This window comes from Phalaenopsis equestris, unplaced genomic scaffold, assembly GCF_001263595.1.
Source record: "Phalaenopsis equestris unplaced genomic scaffold, ASM126359v1 Scaffold000134, whole genome shotgun sequence".
NCBI classification, from domain to species: domain Eukaryota; kingdom Viridiplantae; phylum Streptophyta; class Magnoliopsida; order Asparagales; family Orchidaceae; genus Phalaenopsis; species Phalaenopsis equestris.
In genome coordinates, this window is record NW_018164576.1 from 2,019,718 (window position 1) to 2,035,580 (window position 15,863).

The window sequence follows — 15,863 nt, forward strand, 5'->3', positions numbered from 1 at the left end:
GTGTGGGGAAGATTCTGGTTGCTCGACGGCTATTGGAGAGGCTCTGACAATAGCTGAAAGAAGAGCTAGGGTTTATTTTCTTGCTCTGATACTATAGAAAGAGATTTCTTGGAGGAAAAAAAACTCTAATTTTCTCATCAAGAAAATAACAAATATATACAGCTCATACTTAGCCCTAACACAATTAGAGGAAAATTCAAATCATCATGGCAAGAAGGAAAGAAAAAAAAAACACAAAAATGGACAATTAATGGAAAATAATTTCGACCACCTCAAATATAGCAATGAACCCATAATTTCTTAAACCATGGGTGGGCCCATGAGGTCCACGATTATATGAATATCATCAGAGAATTTGGAATAACATAAATGTGAAGAACCAATAAGAAAAGCTCGGTGATGTCCATGGAGAAGAAATAATGAAGGAAATTAAACATAGGAAATCTTGGTGATGTAATTAAAACAATAAAATTCAAATTATATAATTTTGTACGGCAAGAAAGGAAGTTTGAATGATGTAAGAGGTTACTAACATTTTGCAACAGCTTCCTTATAAATAATCAAAGTACTACCATGTGATATTTTGAATTAATAAAACTATACTCCTCTAATTACACAACAAAGCACACGGAGACTAATTAAGCTTCGTTGAGTGAGAAGGTATTTAAAATAGATATCTCAGTAAAATGTAATCTTCACAGCCTGACCAATCAATATAGACAAAAATTGATCAAATCTAAGTTGACTGAGGCTTAGAACATAAATACGAGATTTTTTCTCCTTGTAAGAAATTTAAGATGTAAGTGAACTTTTACATAAGGCTGAAATACTTACCCAGCAACACAAAATCACAAGAAAAGTTAGCTGTAGCAGATTAAAAATCATTACGTAATGCTAGCTGATATTAGCAAACTAGAGATGTCATACCGGCAGATGCACAACTTCGGGTTTTTGACAAACTATTTCAACATAGCGTAGCTTCTCGTAGTAAAAATCTCTTTCTTTCTCCATACTCTCCAATGAAATCTTCATTTCTTTAATCTATATAACATAGGAAAAGGCCTGACCATATATTAGAACTCGTTTAAAAGAACACTATTTCCGTTTAAGAATAAGGGAAGTAGGCCATTCTTAAACCTCAAAATATGTCATTTAGACATAGCTGAGTAGCTTAACTGCTACTGTACGGATAGATTAAAACACAATAAAAGTCTACCTACTGAAATGAGACAACAATTTTAAAAAAAGGAAAACTGCAGAGGTTTAGAAGGCTTAGCATCGAAACCAACCAGGAACATAATTTTTAGTTTGTAATACCTTCTCAGATAGTTCGAGGATGTAAGCACTAGAATTCTCCAGAGTTGAATTTGGAGCCACGGTTGCATGTTTGGAACCTTCGTGGAAAAATAAACTGAAATTAGAGATAAGAGAATGAGAACAAGGCTCACAATAAACAATAAGTGAATAATGAGAGAAGCACCATCAATTATGCTACGATTTCCTAAGTTGTTAGCCTGCAGAGATTTAGATATCTTTTGAGAAACTCTGATATTCCTTTCTTTGCCTACTTTGCACCGCCTTTCCACTGGGTTATAGTTCCTACACGCAGCACATTAATAAGGTAAACAGGTTTATCATCATTCCAGACAGAAATATGACGAGATTCAAATAATTTAATTGCAAAGGAATCATCATACTCATTCATAATGCCTCCATTTACAGAATCACAATAACGCTTCAGCCATTGTAAGAACTCCAAGTTATCTAGCGGACGACCTTTAACAAGCTTGTTGACTTCAATATGCTATCATGTATTCATGTTGCAAACGTATAAGAATTTGCAATAAATTTTGAATCTAAATTAAAAAACACACGCACATCAATGTGAAATGCTACTATACACACATATAACTATTATTTCTCTGTGCGCAAGCAACTGTTTCAGGAACTAAGATTGAAGGACATATATAGATCATTAGATGTACTCCAAATTATGAAGTTTATCTCACAGTCAAGCAGACTAAGAACATTTTAAATTGTTTCCAAATTGTCTTGAAGTTGATTCAAGGCTGAATCAAAATCAAAACCAAAATAGGTATAGAAAAGGGACGGCTTGGAAGTCATGATTGCATGAAAATATTACAAAATCCATAACGATGAGGCAATTACTATTTTCTATAAGCGTGAATTCTAACTAAAAGTGGATTTTGATCTAGCACCCTACCTAAAAAGTTATGAGTTTGGGGCGCTTTAGATTGAACTCAAAAGGCAGCTTGTTTCAATCAATTTTAGAGTTTCACCTGTAACGCCAGGGCTAGTCTTCGTTGCAACCTGGTTAACTGAACTAGACCATCCAAGGTATCAAGTGGTAAGGCATAGCCTTGTTCATTCGTATCATTGGGCTTGTGCAGCCTATATGCAGAATGTTAGGAGGACTCTTAGTCTCAGGGCAAATTTGTCTTTTATAAGCCTAAGGGCAGTTCGGTCTTTTATTATTATTATTATTGGGTATAAATAGACTTGTTATGTCTAGGCTTAGGGGCATATGCATGAGATTAAGTTGTGAGTCAAAGGTTTAGGTTTTGTGAGGGATTTCCGACCTCTCGAATTGTAGGAATTAGGAGAGAACGCATACCTCTTGAATCGTAGGTGCTTATCTTTGTGTTCTTGTTGAGTTGTTAGATTATTACAATAAAATTCCTGTTTATCATCATTTCTACAAAAATATGTGTCGATTTCTAAAATGAATGATATCAAATTGGTATTAGAGCTTTCAAATTCTAGGAAATTAACCACTCGATCGTTGCGGCCAATATTTCTTGTCGCCTTCTGAGTCAAGATTGCGAAAAGGGATCATTGTGTACAGAGCGGCTGCTACTTGGAAGTCGGATGGGATCAAGTCGTTGTTGGCGATAGAGTGATCGGGAAGGCTTCGACGAGAAGGATCGTGATTAACCAAGACACGAAACTCGCATCTTTCTTGCCTTCCTCTGTCACATGCAGCAACGACGGACGGGATCAAGACTTGCCTTTATGACTTAAACCTTCGTTACAATCACTAGCAGAACTTGCTGGGAAGGCAATGGTTGGGAAGCGATGCACAGAGACCCAAAACTCCCATTTTTTCTCTTCCTTCTGTGTCACTTGCGCGATCCAGTTAGGATTAGAGCTATATGGGAAGACAGGCGAGAGGGATAGCGGTGCACAGGGACCCGAAACTTTCATTTTTTTCTTGAATTGTAGGAATCGGGATGTCAACCCCTGGAATCGTGGGTGATTATCTTTGTGCTATTGTTGAATTGTTGGATTATTACAATAAAATTCTTTTTTTCCCTAATTTCTATGAAAATCTGTGTCAATTTCTACTTCGAATCATATCACAGAACTTGTTGCAACGATGCATAGGCAATGGCACACAAAAAAACCTTAATGGCAGCACCCTAAAGACCCTTTTTAACACATTATAGGAGGACTAAAATAATTCATGAATATGTAGGACTAGTAGTGGCATAAGTCCCGACTTTAAAGAGAAGCATGCAATTTTATCATGCATGTTGAGAATTAAAATTAGGATACCATACGCATGCACGCCGCGAGTGAGGGGGGTGCAAGGGTAGTAGAAAGAACTGAGGAAAAGAGTAAATAACATGAAGAACAAGATAAACGCTAAACACCATTTGCGCGGCGATCCAAGATACATCTGTAGAGCAAGGTTTGGATTGATCGAAACCTCACAAGATAAACAAACACAAGTCTAAAAACTTGTCTTTTCTTTCAGCCCACACAAAACAACCCCTATTTATAAAAGCTAGACTCTCCTAGTTACAACTGACATCATAAATCAAAACGACAAAAATAATAAACTAAAAGACATAAACCAAGACATATAAACTTAAATAAAACTCTAGCTCTTGTGTCATTCTCCCGGAATTGGCAAAGTTCTCTCATATTGAGCAATTTCATAATCTGATTCGTAATGAGTAGCTAACTCGAAAACATTGAAAGTGATGGAGCCGCTCTAATCCCCATATAGGTCAAATTCGGTGATCCAAGCATCTTCTAACATTGTCACTGTTGAAATTGGATCAAGGGGTTTCCAGCTCTAATTCTGAAGCATCTCAATCCACTCGACATCAATTTCTTGAGAACCAAGACTAATAGATGCAGTTCTGTTGTAAGATATTCATCTTCTCTCATATCAGGGTCGTAATGCAATGGCTGGGCTTTCAAGGTTGGTTATTGTCAAAGAAATGATGCCTAATCCATATGCTCATGTATATTAGCTTGTGTTGATGCCTGAGAAAAGAAAAATCAGCATATACTCTAGTTTGATCACTATGAAAATCTCATCTAGCATGAGAATCTTCACCATCAGCACTTCTGTCAACTACATATTTAGAATTTTCACTCTGGAAAAATTGTCTTCCTTCTGAGCATAATCATGATATGTGGCCAAAAAATAGTTATTGTCATATGCGTCGTACACGACCATTGACGGTGATTCCAAAATCTAATCTTCAACCGCATTGAAACTTAAGGCTTCTTGATCAAATGGTTTCACCTCCTTCCTCAAGAACATCAATTTTTTTTTATCCGTTGAAATTTTCTTGGTAAAATGGGTCTTCGACTTTTTCCTCCACCACCTCAATTTTTTGTTCAGCCGAACAATCCTTCAAATTTTTATGCGCCTCTGCGCCTCCTCTTGCATAGGAACCAAAGTAACTTGAGTACCATTGCCCAAGAAGGCGTTCATATCTACATGCCCGTCATTAAAGGTTTTGTGATCATATTGTCAATGACGTCTAATACACCAAAATAATATGTTGTTTTAAGTATATATTTTATGCTTATTTTTTTATATTTCACTTTAAAGAATGATATTTTCATGTTTTTGTTACAAGTATATCAATTTTTTATATTTTGAGCAAAGCAAAAAAGACGAAATTTGTAGCCAAAACAACGAATTTTGAGATTCTGGTGCCTAAAGCGCCAGAACTAACACCTGAAGCGCCACTTTACCGAGAGCGGTGCCTGAAGCGTCATTTGACAGAGAGCTGGCGCCTGAAGCGCCACTTTACAGAGAACTGGCGCTTAAAGCGCAATTTTATAGAGAACTAGTGTCAAAAGCGTCAAAACCTAGAACAACGCGGTCATAACCAGGATAGCGCCTGAAGCGCCAGAGACAAATTTTTGTGGATTAAGACATTTCAGGATGAATTTTGCATGAATTTTGAAAGAGACGCTTGTTCTAAACACCCCATAGAGTAATTCAATACATCTAGACACTTTGGAAGGTTCTTTTATAAAGAGATATATCTCTTGGATCAATATACATGTATTTTGAATTCAAAAATATTGACTTTTGGATAGAATTTTGGAGGGAATTTTGAATTCTTTTTTTAGGGAGGCAGCCTCTAATAAAAGAAAGGAAAGTCTAAGGCTTAAAAAAGAGAGTGAAGGGGGTGAAAAAAGAGTCTTGGGAGAGATTTTTTAAGAGGAAAGAAGAGAGAATGTGAGAGATTTCTTTTTCATTACTTTTCTAAAAGAGAATTGAGAGTGCTTGTAAAGAGGGTAAGTGCTTGAAGAGAACTTCTATGGATTTGTTTGAGAAGGATTGTGAGATAAGTTGTGTTCTTTTATTTCTTTGTTTTGTAAATTTATTTTTATATCTGAAATTCTTGTTTTGTTGTATCCTTCTCATGAATTCTGAGTAGCCTTCTTTATCCTTCTCCCTACTTTGAGATATGATTTTGTGAAAAATTGATTTTGTTTTATACGGTTTTAAATGTCAATAATTTGCGATAATTTAACTCTCATCTTTATTTATTTTTCGATTTAATCAATTGAAATGTTAAAAAATTTTGAGAAACATGTTTCGAAAGGGTTGTGATTTCTACAACATAGTGATAATCATATTTGATTCCATGGGAGAGGATGTCATTCATCGTGTTGAGAACAAATAAATAGTGAAATATACTTTGTTGGATGCAGAATTGAAGATTTTAAAGTGATACATTAAAATCTTCAAGTTAGCCCAATTGATTGGAAACTAATGTGAGATTGTTAGCCCTCAGATGATGGAGTAGTGAGAGCTCTGAAGTGGCAGTCCACGAAATTAGGACCAAACTTTGGATTCGTCAATATTTTTTATGCATTTGGAAGAGAGTAAATAATAAGATTGCACCTATTTGGCACAAAATAATTTATAAAAATATTTTTAAATGATTTTAATTTTTTTTATAATCCATATACTCATTGTAAAAAAGAATAATTTTTTTTTAAATTTGAACTCTTCGTCACAAAAACTTTGTTTAGTTTTCATAAGTTTACTTTTGAAAGTTTAACAATTAGTTTAATTAACTTAGTCTTTTAATTGCATTTTATTTAGCATTCACTCATTTACTCTAGATTCAAATTTTGTACTTCACTTTTGTAGTTTAAATTATAATTATAAGAATTTACCTATAAGCATTTCCAACTTCCCTGTGGGATCGATATCTAGGACTTCATTAGAGCACTTTATTACTTGAGCGATACATATAATTGTGTTATTTTTAGGGAATTTGACAGTTTAAAGATTTTTAAAAAAGATTAAACTATTTTCACAAAAATTATTTTTGTTGGGATTAAATTGCATATTTACTATTGTATCTGTCGTGTGTATTTTGTAATATTGAAAATATTTACAAAAATAACACACTAAATCCACCTGCATCAACGCCCTAGAAAAAGGTGGCAAAAATCCATTCGGTGATGTTGCATCACACATTCTCTTGAAATCTCTTCCTGATGTAGAATTGCACCGAAAATTGCTTCATGACTTCGATTTCATTTTCTCTTTTAACCCAAGTTAATAAGGATGTGGGTTAATTTGGGTAATTAGCCCAAGCTTTTCAACCATGGTAGAGGACACCACATTTTTGCAATTCCCTTTGTCAATGATAAGATTACGCACATTGTCTTGGACGGTGCACCGGGTCCAAAAATATTGTGTCGCAACCAACTTTTGTTGGAGGATTGCTCGACAGTAAGAAGGCGCCGCATTACAGGTAATTCTCCTTCACCCGCATGTATCATTTGTTCCCCAACCAAATTATCGTGTGCCTCCTCTAATGAACCTCTTATCCCAGGTTCATCCTCTTCCACCAAATAAATGATATGACAATTTGGACAGTGAACTACAATATGGCCAAATCCATTGTATTTGAAGCATAATCTATTAGTTGACTTGTTTCCCACTAAACAGATTTTCCACTAGGTTGGACTGTGGAACGACTGCTAACTTCCTCTTTTCTATCAGTTGGCAGCACCCTAACATGACTAGAATTGTTGAAGTCGGCCTATTCAATTGTTGTGCAACGCAAAGAGGTGTTCCAACCCCATTTTTGTTGTCATTCCACCATCAAAGCAAGGTTAACAATATCCACAAAGTGACCAATAAGATTGAAGTTGAACTACATTTGTTATAGAAACCCTCAAACCACCCAAAAATCAAACAATAATGTGTACTTAAGGTTTAGACTTCCACCATCATCTTATGTCAGTGTAAATGATGAAGATGAATAAAAACCTTTTGCCGATAGTGATACTGCAAAAAATAGCATTAAAATTTCTTTTTCATCTTACTCCATGTAATGATCTTGGATCGTCCCTCTTTTTGCCTCATCCGCTTCAAGTTTTTCCACTAAAGAGAAGCATTCTTCCTCAACTTGACAGTAACAAGCTTCACAATTTGATGTTGGGCACCTCTTTGAACTCGACGATTCATTCGACGATGTGTAGCCAATTAATAAGTTTGTATAGGTCTAGATGTCCTTCAAAATAAGAAATATCTATCTTAATTCCAATATGAGTGACTTTGCATTGGCTGTCCTTCCTCCATGAATAAAGGTGTTGCTCATCTTTGTTGGAAGAAACTTGGTGAAAAAGATTTTCACCCCCTATTCAATTGTTGTGCCAGTAAGAATTCCTTCGTAATTTTCTGCTCCAATGCTACAAGTCTCTCCAGCATAGGGGTGTAAAGGCTCAGCTCGTGCTCGGCTCATTTATATTTCGATCTCAAAAAGTGTGTTCGTGATCGACTCGTTTGCTTAGTGAGCCGAACACGAGCCGTTAACGAACAAAGAGTCATTTTGACAACCTTAATCACGTAGCCATGAGATGTTAAGGATTAGAGCAAGATTTAAAACATCATTTGAATTTAATTTAATATTTTTTATTTTCTTTTCTTCATTAATACTTTTAATAAATTATCAATCTTTGTAGTCTTGTAGTCAATTAAATTTTAAAAAAATACTACTCATCAAATATATATATATATATAAGTAGTATTTCGAGCCAAAATGAGCAGAACACGAACGAACAAATATTGTTCGTGTTGTTCGTGTTCGACTCATTAACTTAGCGAACGAGCCGAACACGAGCTTCTTAACGAGCCAAACACGAGCTGTCCGCGAACAAAGCCGTTTTGACAACCCTACTCCTGCATACATTGCATGTCACAAAGAAGATCCCCTATGGAAACTTCTCGATTGGCTCTTGGCATGTTCTTGCATGGAGGCATGATAGAACATAAAATTGGAATCAAGAAGGCGGGGACAGAAATCTGTTCGCAATGTTTGAGCAAGAATTTGAATCAAGAACCAGAAGATAAAAGACTATCAACCTTACACGGCTGGACAGAAAGGGAATTGCGGATATAAAAGGAATTGTGACCACAACAGAGGAAACCAATGGCAATGACAAAAATTTGTTCCTTGCAGCTAGACAGCAGGGAAGAAAACAGAGAGCAACCCATGAAAAAAAGACTGCTCCGCTTCAAAAGATGCTGGACTGGTTCGGCCAGGGCAGAATTCACAGAGAAGCTGCCAAGGTGCTGCTTCAAATTTGTCATCAATAGCAGACCAAAAATATGTTGGTGTCGAGAGTTCTGGGACGGAGAAAAGTGAAGAAAACTGAGAAGAGATCCAGAGGACAGCGGGAATCCTACTGGCCTACTTCAAGACCGGATAAAAAAATTCTAGGTTTAGCCAGCGATTGATGGTAGATTAGAGAAAGAGCAGTGTGGGATGTGGAGAAGAGCATGAAGAACCAATCGTGCACAAGTTGGGCTGACAGAATCTTCAACCTGATCCACAAACAACTCTCAGAAGGAGTCCAGTGACGATCTTAACTAGTTCAAGAAAGGATTGTGCACAAAAAACCTTGCACTGGTATCAAAATGATACCAGCCAAAAGCGGGTAGTTATTGATCTTAGCAAGAACAGTGGAAAGAATTGATAAAGCTGTGAATAACATGAAAAATAAGATAATGGCTAAACACCACCTGGGTGTCAATCTAGGATACAGCTGCAGGGCAAGGTTTGGATGAATTGAAACTTTCCAAGAGAAAACAAACATGAGTCCAAAAGCCCATCTTTTTCTTTCAGCCCACACAAAATAGCCCTAATTTATAAAGGATATACTCTTATAATTACAAATATGTCATCCTAAAACATAAAGATATAATAGCAAAATAAAACACATAAACCAAAACTTAAATAAAATAAAACTCTAGCTACCGCGTCAACTTAGGGTCTGTTTGGGGCAACTGCAGCTTATCCAGCTTATGCTGACAAGCAGCTTATCCTGATAATCTGCTGATGAGCAGCTGATCCGGATAAGCTGGCTTTGTTTGGTTGGTTGTTTGGTTTGTGTGTTTGGAAAACAGCTGATTCTGGATAAATGATCATTCTGACTCTGTTCTGAATAAAAAATTTAGCTGTTTGTTTTGTGTGTTTTGTAAATAGTTTATTCGTAGTTTTTTTTTTTTTGTAAATGACTATTCTGGCACTGTGCAGTGTTTTTGTTTGTAACAGAACTGTAATGGCTACACATTTGACAGTTGAGAACCAAATAAACCAATTCATGACAGTACAAAAAAATGTTATACACTCCACTTAAGAGTGAATATCAAGAAAACATTAATTTTTAACATAATAAAAAAATGAATTAACAAATATATCAAAAAGATTCAACCAAAGTTATATAAAAATAAAAACTCATGATTCAAAGTAAACATAAATAGATGAACAATCTACCATCAAAAGAAGGTAGTAGACCCATAATGAGGAACGCTTGAATCAAATTTTTGTATGTAGAAAAGCATATAAGAAGGGCAATCCAAAAGAATCACTTGGGTCATATGACTTACCATAACCCTCTAAAAATAGAATTTCACAAACCCAAATAAAAGATTTAAACAAAATATAAAGAAAGTGAAAATAACCAGTTTAGATATTAGATATAAATACATATAAACTTTGTGGTATGCATGCACATCCTCCTAAAAAATATCAAAGCTAAAAGAAAGCATAAAGAGACGAATAATCTATCATCATAAGAAGACAAAAGAACCTTATAGCAAAGAATCGCGGTTGCCAAAAGCCAAAAAAAAAAGCCTAAATTCATGCAAGTTTATAACATGAATTTAGTGAAGAAGATAAAGAATCCAGAAGCAAAAATGGCGAGGGAGAGAGGCGAGGGAGATGCGAGGGAGAGATACAAGGAAAAGAGAGGTGAGGGAGACCGAGCTAAAGAGGAGGCGGACAGCAGACGCATGTCAAATCCGCTAATCGCGAACGAAGGAGTGCTGAAGGAGTGCTGAAGGAGGAAGAAGCAGAAGCAATGTCGAATCTGGGAAGAAGAATCACGAACGAAGGAACAATTTGCGGCACTGGGAGCTTTCTTTATTTCCGAATCGCGAACGAAGGAAGAAGGAAGACATTGTGGGAGGGGCAGCGGACTAATTGAGGGCTAAACACGAAATAGGAAACGTTGGTTTGATAAACGCATCTCCAACGCGCGAAATAAACGGTGAGGCGGCGTTTTCAGTAATCCAAATTATAATCAAATACTTTCAGATATCTATAAAAAACTCTTTAATCTTGTCAAGTCAAACTGTATTATAAGGAATCAATTGCAAACATGAAACTGAAAAATTGTGAGAAATATCAAAGTTTCTTGACAAGGAAGGACTTTCAAGCACCCACATCATTGTCTTATCCCAAATATTTGGCTTGGTTTTTCATTTCTCATTTACCATTATTTTTAATTTAGGGTTGTAATTGGTGTAAATCATATATAATTGAACCTTGTTGCAAAAATTTTAAACCTGGAAAAAGAAGTAAAAGATCAACGAACCATTTGAAAGTTTCAAATATCATATAAAAAACAAATGGATTTTTATCAAGAAAACCCACAAGAAGAATTAGACATCTGTGAAACTTCTTCAAACGTATTAATTGAGAATTTAAGAATACTACTAAAAAATTCCCTTAAAAATTTACATATCAAAATCAAAATTTGAGAATTTAATAGAATTATTAAGAGGTTAAGGGAATTTATATACTCATACAAACAAAAGGTCAGAACCTCACATCAAAATCAATTAAACCTTTACAACAAATTGATATGGTTAGACTTTACATAATTATGTAATATTCACGTATGATCAAGTTCAAGAGCTTAGAAGCCCAACAAATTGAAACCCTAAACTAGTATAGGTCACAAACAAATGCCAAAAACATACCAAATAAGCTGATATAATTTTCCTATTCTTCGTGATGAAAGGTGGCTTTATAAACGTCTTCATTGACCAGACCAAGCCTTGCAAGTTGTGCAACCACCAAGACAAGTGACAAGCAACAGGAAATTCTCAATAAATTTATGCACATTTGTCTGGATAATAGCTATCATATCCGCCTTCAAAAGATTCACTGATTTACTATGAAGATTTTGCAAGATTCCTCATCATAATTACTTGTTCACAAAAACTTCATTCTACCAAATGTACCCCTAAATGTTTCCATCTAGTAAGATCTCAAGCCTAAAACTTGTGTCGACTCATCTAGGGTGAGAAGGCTCACAATAACAACATAGAAGCTAAAAATGGTTCTCTAAGGAGTACACGATTCTTTTCTTCATGATGGCCCATATGCAATAATCTAAAACTTTGTAAAGGAATTGAAAAAAATAGGCCGAAATTAAAAATTTAAGCTCATTGTTCCAAGAAACGCACTTCTAGTCTGATCTTTTTTTTTTCTTCCAAAACAATTAACTTAAACCACTTCTAGACTATTGGAGTGAAGAAAAAGCATTCTAACCTTGAACCTCCCACATTTGAACAATCAAAATGATGTATTTTTATGTCAAGTAATCTCCTTCTCTAACCCTGCACTATATCATAATGCTTTTAAGTTTTCGGTTACTTTTCTTATCAATGTATTTCTTGAACCACTCATTTACCTTTGTAGCATTGATATTCAATTTAGTTGTTATAGAATATCAATTAATACTAGCCACAAAGCACGTTCACTAGTATATGTATATCTTCTTCAAGTAAGTTTCATCAAAATGAATAACAAGAAATAATAACAATATGTTTTAAAGAAAATGTAATTATAGGCTTTAGTATTTAGAAAAGTGATGTTTTCTATTCAATCCTGAACATAAGAAATATTTTAAAAGATATTTTCCAAGCTTGCTGGTATTAAAAAACTTAATGATAGTTAAGTATAAGAGTTTAATTAGAGAAATTACCATTCAGTGAATTGAAGATCATCAAATAAAATCATTCATTATTCCCCTGATTAATTGCCAAAATTTTAAAGTAAGATGTTAATTTTTCTTTAATTTTTGGATAATATACACATTTAAGTAAAAAGGGGGGAATGATGTAAGAAATCTTAAGGCTTAAGGTTTCCTAATGCAGCTAAATTATAGAATGAATTGATTCATATAGGCAAGCCCAACAATCTCAATACTCACAGATCATAAAAAGCCCATTAAAACAAATATTCATTGCCTTTTGAAGCACGATAAAATTCATGTGGAATTCACACATATGATAATTCAATGATCATCCAATAAAAATTCTACATAGAAATTTAAAATCATTAAAATTTACATTTTGTTCGAAACTTAAACTAAAATAAAATATACTTTATTGTAAAAAAAATTTGATTGAATACAATAATGTAAACAAGCTAATCACTAAAATTATAGAATAAAAAGGAATGAGGATATAATTCACAATATTTTGATCTTGACGACTCACAAGTTACAAGTAGATAGCTTCCAATGGAAATTAGTAGTCAACACACTTGTGCCAATCTAGATACATACAAATCCCCAGTCTTGTGCCAAGCTAGATAGATATAAACCCAGCCGGCATTCAAAAGCAAAGACAAAATAGAAATTTTGAGAAAAAAATTATTATTGTGTGCCTTAACCAAAAATTCAAATATAGGGTTGCTAATTTGCAACTAAAAATTCATCAAAACTCAATATAAACTCTCATTGAATTACCACAAAAGGTAAATCATTAAAGATTATTATATTACATAGACCCATGAAAATCAAGAGTAGATAAATAGAAATAAACCAAAAATTTTCCCTGCCGAATCAATGAGGCTACTTGAAATTTAATTTAGCATAGGGATTGAGGTCTCTCATAAAGGCAAGCGATTGTGATTAATTATATCTTAGGACACTTAGTGTACTCATGATTAATTTATTGTGCTTTTGTTCCTCGTTTAGGATGTATAATGGAAATAATGAATCTCTGATAAATAATCTTATACACAAAGATCTGATCTAAAAAACCAAAAAACCTTTAAATTCTATTTTACATATTATGAGATTGAAGAATAATCTTATCACTTTTCACAGAGGAAGTCACCAAAGGGTTGTAATAAAGCAATTAAATAAATAAGATGAAGGATCGTAGTTAAAATAACCTTTTAATTATAGAGATAAAATTCATTATCCTCCTGGAATAAGCTCAAGGATTTAATAATGCTAATAGTAAATAAAAATTAGGGTCCATAAATTGTTCAAGAAAATAAAGAAGAAAACAAACTGGGGCTTATATCTCTAGAGGATCAGAATATCTCTAGATAATTGGAAAATGCCTAAGGAAATAGGAACTCAAAAACTTTGTAGCACGTTTCCACAAGCCTACAATTGGCTTTCAAAATCTAATACTTCGTTCATAACAAAACTAATTTTTGAAATAGCTTTGTAGCACGACACATTGCCAGGTATAGCTTAAAGAGAAATACCTTCTCTATCTTAAGCTTATTGAACACCTCCTGTAAAACCTTGTAATTCTGAATCATGTCATACTCTGACCTTGCATCAAAATTCACCTGAAAGAAAAGTAAATCTAAGTAATGCAAACAAACGGAACATCACGGTTAAAAATTTTGGCAAGAAGAAAAAAGACGCAAGTGCCTTGTGCATTGGAACAACCCCCGGGTGAACCATATCCATCATCTGGCACTGGACAGCACCAGACGCAGCCTGCAATACAAATCCAGACGTGAATGAAATTTAGGCTCTACAAAGACTCTAATCAAGCAAAGCAAAAGCTCCTACCAAAGTGCAAATAGCAATAATTAGAATCACACAAAATTCTTTAAACAGCGTATCATGAAAACCCTTTAGCTCGCACCCACCATAAAATCACGATTCCTTACCCTCCTCTTACAAAAAAACAAAAAAACAAAAAGATTCCCCAGTTTTTCCTCAATATATCAAAACAATCTCAAAAAGAAATATTGCTTTCTGGTCGCTTCCCGCGTAACCCAACTTATCATTCAAGTGACATATCATTTCTATCCTCATTTCAATCCAAATTGAACAAAACCAACGATCCCGCCGGACAAACAAAACTAAGAAACAGCCATGATCGGTCGATCATTGAAAATAGCAGAATGCACGGGTTCAAGCAATGCGCCGAGGACAATACCTCCTCGACACGCGAGAGATTGAGCTGAAGCGTAGCATTGATCCACGTAAGGATCTCATTCCGACCCACGAAGTACGCTCCATCCATCATCCCGATGTTCGCCGCCGCCATATCGGCTTCGCCGGCCCGCAAAAAAGATTTCAACAATGATTTGCCGGCGAGGACGGCCGCCCAGCAGAATAAAAACAGATAAAACGAGACAAAGGGAGAGGGAAACCTGGCCGTCACTCCCGGGTGAACCTTCTTTAAAAATTAGAAAACTAGAAATACGCGTCTGGTCACCGTTTGAAGAATCCTAACCGTTTCTCTAACCAGAATGGACGATGAGGTCGTTTGCAATTGGTGGAGAAGCAAAGTGGTGAACGGTGATTTTATCGCGGAAACATCTGACGGTGCAGATGAATTCCTTTTATTAGTTTTTCTATTTACACGGCAATAAAATTCTTTATTTAAATAGATCCTAAAGTAGGAAAAAATATTATATGTGGATGATTGGCACGTACGGATAGATAAGATTTACTTGAGATGTGCTTTGCATTTGCACCTCTATTTAGGGTGTATGGATGATCGTCCAGGGTTGAGTCAATTTAGGCTTTGTTGGAGCTTGATTAATTAATTGAGTTCGAGCTCAAACTCAAGCTTGAGTCTACCAACTTTGCTAGCTCACGAGCATATTTTTTTCAATATAAAAGAGAGAAAGTAATATTAATTTAATTTGATATTAAAATAAAAAGATAAATATTAATAAATCACTGGATATTGTGTATAAAATGTCATTTTTAATATTTTTAATAATTTTAAGATAAAAAAAAACTTAAAATTAAATATATTTTGAGTATATTTGATTTAATTTTTTTTTTTTTAAACGAGCCAACTCACGAGGTAATGAGTGGAGTTAGGGTTGGCTTAAATTTGACTTGTTAGCTCATAAAGCTAAGCTCATGAACCATTTATCGAGTCAACATGAGCCAAAGTTGGCCCACGAGTCAGCTTGGTTCAGTTACTACCCTACCCTAAAATAATGACCCTCTCAGAAGTAACTGAATTAAGGCTCTGTGTGAAAAAAAGGTGG

At 34.8% G+C, this 15,863-nt stretch overlaps 1 protein-coding gene across 3 annotated transcripts in view; it reads right to left on the bottom strand.

Moving 5' to 3' along the window:
* The window catches only part of LOC110021529 (microtubule-associated protein RP/EB family member 1A-like), a 21,489-nt gene extending 6,563 nt beyond the window's left edge, over nucleotides 1-14,926 (bottom strand). The window contains exons 1-8 of one of the 3 annotated variants that reach the window (XM_020720059.1): nucleotides 14,792-14,926; nucleotides 14,275-14,343; nucleotides 14,103-14,189; nucleotides 1,698-1,804; nucleotides 1,481-1,599; nucleotides 1,318-1,394; nucleotides 928-1,041; nucleotides 3-53 (exon numbers count right to left, since the gene is read on the bottom strand). In XM_020720059.1, coding sequence (XP_020575718.1) covers nucleotides 30-53; nucleotides 928-1,041; nucleotides 1,318-1,394; nucleotides 1,481-1,599; nucleotides 1,698-1,804; nucleotides 14,103-14,189; nucleotides 14,275-14,343; nucleotides 14,792-14,902 — 708 coding nt within the window. In that variant the 5' untranslated portion in view covers nucleotides 14,903-14,926 and the 3' untranslated portion in view covers nucleotides 3-29. Of the gene's footprint in view, nucleotides 1-2; nucleotides 54-927; nucleotides 1,042-1,317; nucleotides 1,395-1,480; nucleotides 1,600-1,697; nucleotides 1,805-14,102; nucleotides 14,190-14,274; nucleotides 14,344-14,791 lie in introns of those variants that run through there. The other 2 variants (XM_020720058.1, XM_020720060.1) reach the window with 2 other exon arrangements.
* Nucleotides 14,927-15,863: the final 937 nt, after the last annotated feature.